This window comes from Cyclopterus lumpus, chromosome 19 (assembly GCF_009769545.1).
Source record: "Cyclopterus lumpus isolate fCycLum1 chromosome 19, fCycLum1.pri, whole genome shotgun sequence".
NCBI lineage: Eukaryota > Metazoa > Chordata > Actinopteri > Perciformes > Cyclopteridae > Cyclopterus > Cyclopterus lumpus.
The window spans coordinates 18,791,658-18,797,957 of record NC_046984.1 but is presented as its reverse complement, the minus strand read 5'-3'; the positions used below and the strand labels follow the sequence as shown (position 1 = coordinate 18,797,957).

The window sequence follows — 6,300 nt, the reverse complement described above, 5'->3', positions numbered from 1 at the left end:
ACAGCTTTAGATGACAGAGATCTAATATTTAGGAGTCCACATTTAATTATCCTGTTTTGTTGCACTGTGGCAGTAGTGATGTTAACCTTTATGAGGTTATTTTGTATGACTCCTCTTCTGGTTACTTTTGATTTAATTAATTTAAGTGGCCGTGGGACAGACACAGTCTCTATAGAGTTAAGGTTAAGGGTGGGTAACTGCTCGGATGGAAGTGCAGAGAAGGGTGGAAGACTACAACTCTGCTTCTGCTTCCTGATCTGAACTCTGGATTCTTGTTGTTCTGAGTTTGGACTCATGGTTGAATGCACTTATTGTAAGTCGCTTTGGATAAAAGAGAATGCAGCTTTAACACATGAAGCATAGACTTCTATACAACCAGATGAGTCGCCCCTGGTGGTCAGGAGAGAGAATGCAGCTTTAACACATGAAGCATAGACTTCTATACAACCAGAGGAGTCGCCCCCTGGTGGTCAGGAGAGAGAATGCAGCTTTAACACATGAAGCATAGACTTCTATACAACCAGAGGAGTCGCCCCCTGGTGGTCAGGAGAGAGAATGCAGCTTTAACACATGAAGCATAGACTTCTATACAACCAGAGGAGTCGCCCCCTGGTGGTCAGTAGAGAGAATGCAGCTTTAACACATGAAGCATAGACTTCTATACAACCAGAGGAGTCGCCCCCTGGTGGTCAGTAGAGAGAATGCAGCTTTAACACATGAAGCATAGACTTCTATACAACCAGAGGAGTCGCCACGCAGCCTCTGATTGGCTCGTACTCGTTGTCTTCTTTGGTGGGATTGGTCAGAGGATGAATATCAAAGTAAGCCAATCCGAGGCAGCATTATCATATATCATAATAATTAGTGTGTATTTCCTGAACAAATGAGAAATCTTTCTGAATATTGGGGTTTCATAATAAAGAAATACCTCGGCGCCATTATGACGTCATTGTACTTGAATATTATTTCATACTGAACAAATATAAACACGCTAACTTTCAAATAAAGTGATTTATATTGTGTGAACTGTGGTGTTTGTTTGTGTTTTGTAAAAGTTACTTTAATAATAATAAACAAAACTCAAAATGTGATGAAATGAAATACATTTTCAGTTCAGAGTTTTAATATCCAATTTTAATCAAAGGAACAGTTGAACAAATTAATTAATTAATTTCCTGAGCGTGAGATGTGAAGATATCAATCTCATGGCTGTGTGTTACTGTTAGCTTAGCTTAGCATAAGACCACATTATGTGCAGAGGAAACAAACAAGATATAATGTGTTATCAAGAGAATTTCTACTCTTTGCACTTTCCTTCTGCTTTCACTCTTTATGCTAAGCTAGGCTAACAGTCTCAAGGCTCCAGCTTCAAGCTTTCAATTTTTAAATCAATCTTTAAACTCTTGTAAATAAGCTTATTTATATCCCACTAGAACTTGACAAACAGCTACAGATGTTGTATTCGTAGTATTAGTATACATCCTGCATGTTGAGAGTACTGCAGCATCTGTATCTGAATTAATATTCATACATCTTAATCCTCATTAATCAGCTGCCACAGTTAATGCCCAGTATCCAATATATTCAATTAGTTTTTATTCCATAATTGTGCAAACATTCAAAACTTTTAGAAGAGCGTGCAGACATTAATTTAAAGTTGTTTTTTTGGTGCAACACAAAACAAACCAGCAGTAAGTTTATGAACGAACACCAACACATGGGGGGGGGGGGGGGGGGGGGGGGGGGGCTCAGTGTTTGTTGTTGTAGTACTCGTTTTGGCCACTAGAGGCTGATCATGTTTTAAATAGAAGTTTAAATTTATTTCTACTTTAAATTAGAGCCTTTATAGAGCTGGGGGGATTATAATGTTATACATTTCAAATTTAAATATAAAGTCATAAGTTAAAATATGTCATTAATTTATGTTAATATATAGTCGTAGATGTATGTTAAAATATAAAGTCATAAATGTAACTTTGTAATGACGGATCAACCTCATCACTTCAGAAACTAAATATATATATTAATATGGTAAATAGTTAAAAGAACACAAAGAACATGAAACATCTCGTTATATCTTCCAGGACCTTCGTGTCATATCTATCTTTTAGGGCCTGAAGTCTTTTATATCTGTTCATAATTCAAACTCCAATCGTGCTTTTATCGCCTTTTGGGGACAAAATGAGTTCCAACAACAAAGATCTGAGAAGAAAGGAGGTGCAGACGACCCCCGACCCCGACCCCCCCGACCCCGACCCCGACCCCCCCGACCCCGACATGCTGCACCACGAGGCACAAACCGGACTCCAAGAACCACAAATACAAAAAATACTTCATGCCGACGGAGAATACAGCTCTGACCATCCTGCAACGTCTCGGGGGAAACATCTTTAATCCGAGACTACAAAAATACTTTCAATGTTCCGGTGGTCTTGTTTATGTCCATCGTGTCCTTGAACTCACCACAACAAGGTCAAGGTCATTGATTCAACCACAAACAGACGAAACTGTACGTTCACTTCAAGTAGAGACACAAAAACTGATTCATGAGGGACAGTGACGTGTGCAAAGGTCCTGGTGGGAGGAGGAGGAGGAGGAAGAGGAGGAGGAGGAAGAGGAGGAGGAGGAAGAGGAGGAGGAGGAAGAGGAAGAGGAGGAGGAGGAGAAGGAGGAGCAAAAGGAAGAGGAGGAGGAAGAGGAGGAGGAGGAGGAGGATGAGAAGGAGGAGGAGCAAAAGGAAGAGGAGGAGGAAGAGGAGGAGCAAAAGGAAGAGGATGAGGAAGAGGAGGAGGAGGAGAAGGAGGAGCAAAAGGAAGAGGAGGAGGAAGAGGAAGAGGAGGAGGAGGAGCAAAAGGAAGAGGAGGAGGAGGAGGAAGATGAGGAAAAGAAGGAGGAGGAGGAGGAAGAGGAGGAAGAGGAGGAGAAGGAGGAGGAGGAGCAAAAGGAAGAGGAGGAGGAAGAGGAGGAGGAGGAGGAAGAGGATGAGAAGGAGGAAGAGGAAGAGGAGGAGGAGGAGGAGCAAAAGGAAGAGGAGGAGGAGAAGGAGGAAGAGGAAGAGGAGGAAGAGGAGGAGCAAAAGGAAGAGGAGGAGGAGGAGGAGGAGGAAGAGGAAGAGGAGGAGCAAAAGGAAGAGGAGGAGGAGGAGGAGGAGGAAGAGGAGGAGGAGAAGAAGAAGAGGAAGAGGAGGAGGAGAAGAAGAAGTGCTTGGTTCCTCGTTGCATTGATTATTCTCTTTGTAACAGTCGATGCCATTCTTGGGTTCTGAGGTTTGGAGGAGTTGAACCAGCAACTTTAGTTTAGTTTACAATCTCTGGAGGTTTGAAGGGGGTCTTCAACAGGCCCGTCAATCATCACTGTGGTGAAGAGACAAAGACACAAAGAGACAGAGAGACAAAGACACAAAGAGACAGAGAGACGGAGAGACAAAGACACAAAGAGACAGAGAGACAAAGACACAAAGACACAAAGAGACAGAGAGACAAAGACACAAAGACACAAAGAGACAGAGAGACAAAGACACAAAGAGACAGAGAGACGGAGAGACAAAGACACAAAGAGACAGAGAGACAAAGACACAAAGAGACAGAGAGACAAAGACACAAAGAGACAGAGAGACAAAGAGACAAAGACACAAAGAGACAGAGAGACGGAGAGACAAAGACACAAAGAGACAGAGAGACAAAGACACAAAGACACAAAGAGACAGAGAGACAAAGACACAAAGAGACAGAGAGACAAAGACACAAAGACACAAAGAGACAGAGAGACAAAGACACAAAGAGACAGAGAGACAAAGACACAAAGAGACAGAGACAAAGACACAAAGAGACAGAGAGACAAAGACACAAAGAGACAGAGAGACAAAGACACAAAGAGACAGAGAGACAAAGACACAAAGAGACAGAGAGACAAAGACACAAAGACACAGAGAGACAAAGACAAAAATGTGTTCAGGTTATTTCACATCAAAGACATGAAGTAAATAAACTGTAAAGATGTTCAAAATCCACTGCATCCACTTTTTGAGTCTTCCTACGCTGAGCGGCGTACCTGAACGCACCGCGTGAGGTGAACCTCTACAGCGTGCTGCTCAGCATCTCCGACACCTGGGCGTTCGTTTGGTCGTCTGAGTCGACGTCCTGCGTGGCACCTCCCTCTGGCTCCTCCCCCTCCACGACCACCGACACCCGCGCGGCCTTCGCCTCCTCCTCCTGCTCCTCCTGCTCCTCCTCCTCCCAGCTCCTCCTCTCATGGTCCTGGCAGGGCTCCACAAAGATCCTGCGGACGTGGGGCCTCGGCTCCCGCTGGCGTCCCTTGCGGCTCTCCAGGACGCAGGAGGCGTGGCTGATGAAGGTGGCGTCCGCAGGCGGCGGGTCCAGGTCCGGCTGCTTGGTGTAGACCCCCTCGGATAAGGACCCCGTGTGGTCCCGGAGCCAGCGCTGGGGCCCGCTGAAGTACTGGCCCCGGTGGCTCCTGGAGAGCAACTTGCGTTTGGTAGGGGGGTTGGCGAGGGCCATCAGCGGGGGGGGCCACACCCTCCTGGGGGCTCCGGGACAGCGAGAGGACCTCCAGGGTCCTGGTGGTGTCGGACAGAGCCGGGGACAGGGGGAGGGACGGGGGGAGGGGCGGGGACGTGGGGGAGGTCCCGGAGAGGGAGGGAGAGCGAGGGGGGAGGAGGGGGAGGTCTGCGGGGGGGTAGACGCTGTACCTGAGAGACGAGGACACACAGGACTTGTTTAGAGAATCAACCAGTAAACAAGTAAATAAACAAACGTCGAAGAGACTTCATGAACGTGTTGATGTTTGGACAAAGTAAATAAATGATCTGAAATCCATCAGCCGAATCCCTGAGGGTTCAGGGTTCGAGGCCCTTGGGGGACACCGACCTGAGCTCGTGGATCTGGAGCACATCTGGGGCGCTGCCGCCCAGCGAGTGCAATGCCTGCTGGGAAAGATCCTGAGCCGGCGAGTAGAGCGAGTCCAGGTCTCGGGGGCTCAGTGCGTCGCAGGAGTCGTAGTCGCTGTCCGTCGGCAGGAAGACCTCCGAGGACCCGTCGTCGTCGGAGCCGAGCAGCGAGTCTGAAGAGACAGACACCGTTAAAGCGTTCGCTTTTTAAAAACCCGGAGCCCCTGAACGCCACTCACCGCTCGCGGCTTTCCTCCGGCGGCGGCGCTCGGGCGAGGGCGACGGCGTGGGCAGGTAGTCCGTGTTGGAGGAGGTGGAGTCGGTCTTCGGCCGGCCGGCGGGGTCGCTCTCCGCCGCGTCGGCGTCCACCAGGCGGGCGACGGGGACGCCGCCGCGCGGCTGCTTGTAGCGGGCGGACTGCAGCGCGTCGGTGAGCCAGCGCAGGTCGCGGCGCACCTCGTCCAGCTGCTGCCAGGGGGCGCAACCACAGGAAGTAGGATTTTATTATGTTATGATGTTCAAGGTCTTCCCGACGGTCCTTGAACACATCATGTGATATAATAGTATCTTCAAAACCTAAATTATCCATTTCTTGTCTGAAACATCTGGAGGTGAGGAGGTGAGGGGGTGAGGAGGTGAGGGGGTAAGGAGGTGAGGGGGTAAGGAGGTAAGGAGGTAAGGAGGTGAGGAGGTGAGGAGGTGAGGGGGTGAGGGGGTAAGGAGGTAAGGGGGTAAGGAGGTGAGGAGGTGAGGGGGTGAGGGGGTGAGGGGGTAAGGAGGTGAGGGGGTGAGGGGGTGAGGAGGTAAGGAGGTAAGGAGGTGAGGAGGTGAGGGGGTGAGGAGGTGAGGGGGTAAGGAGGTAAGGGGGTAAGGAGGTGAGGGGGTGAGGAGGTGAGGGGGTGAGGAGGTGAGGAGGTGAGGGGGTAAGGAGGTAAGGGGGTGAGGAGGTGAGGGGGTGAGGAGGTGAGGGGGTAAGGAGGTAAGGGGGTAAGGAGGTGAGGGGGTGAGGAGGTGAGGAGGTGAGGGGGTAAGGAGGTAAGGGGGTGAGGAGGTGAGGGGGTGAGGAGGTGAGGGGGTGAGGAGGTGAGGAGGTGAGGGGGTAAGGAGGTGAGGGGGTGAGGAGGTGAGGAGGTGAGGGGGTGAGGAGGTGAGGGGGTGAGGGGGTGAGGAGGTGAGGGGGTGAGGGGGTGAGGAGGTGAGGGGGTGAGGAGGTGAGGGGGTGAGGGGGTGAGGGGGTGAGGAGGTGAGGGGGTGAGGGGGTAAGGAGGTGAGGGGGTGAGGAGGTGAGGGGGTGAGAAGGTGAGGGGGTGAGGAGGTGAGGGGGTGAGGAGGTGAGGGGGTGAGGAGGTAAGGAGGTAAGGAGGTGAGGAGGTGAGGGGGTGAGGAGGTGAGGG

At 50.1% G+C, this 6,300-nt stretch overlaps 1 protein-coding gene across 1 annotated transcript in view; it reads right to left on the bottom strand.

Moving 5' to 3' along the window:
• Positions 1 to 4,516: 4,516 nt before the first annotated feature.
• ankfn1 (ankyrin repeat and fibronectin type III domain containing 1) overlaps positions 4,517 to 6,300 on the bottom strand; it is an 87,164-nt gene continuing 85,380 nt past the window's right edge. The window contains exons 20-23 of the mRNA XM_034559369.1: positions 5,146 to 5,374; positions 4,887 to 5,079; positions 4,597 to 4,708; positions 4,517 to 4,546 (exon numbers count right to left, since the gene is read on the bottom strand). Coding sequence (XP_034415260.1) covers positions 4,517 to 4,546; positions 4,597 to 4,708; positions 4,887 to 5,079; positions 5,146 to 5,374 — 564 coding nt within the window. The remainder of the gene's footprint in view (positions 4,547 to 4,596; positions 4,709 to 4,886; positions 5,080 to 5,145; positions 5,375 to 6,300) is intronic.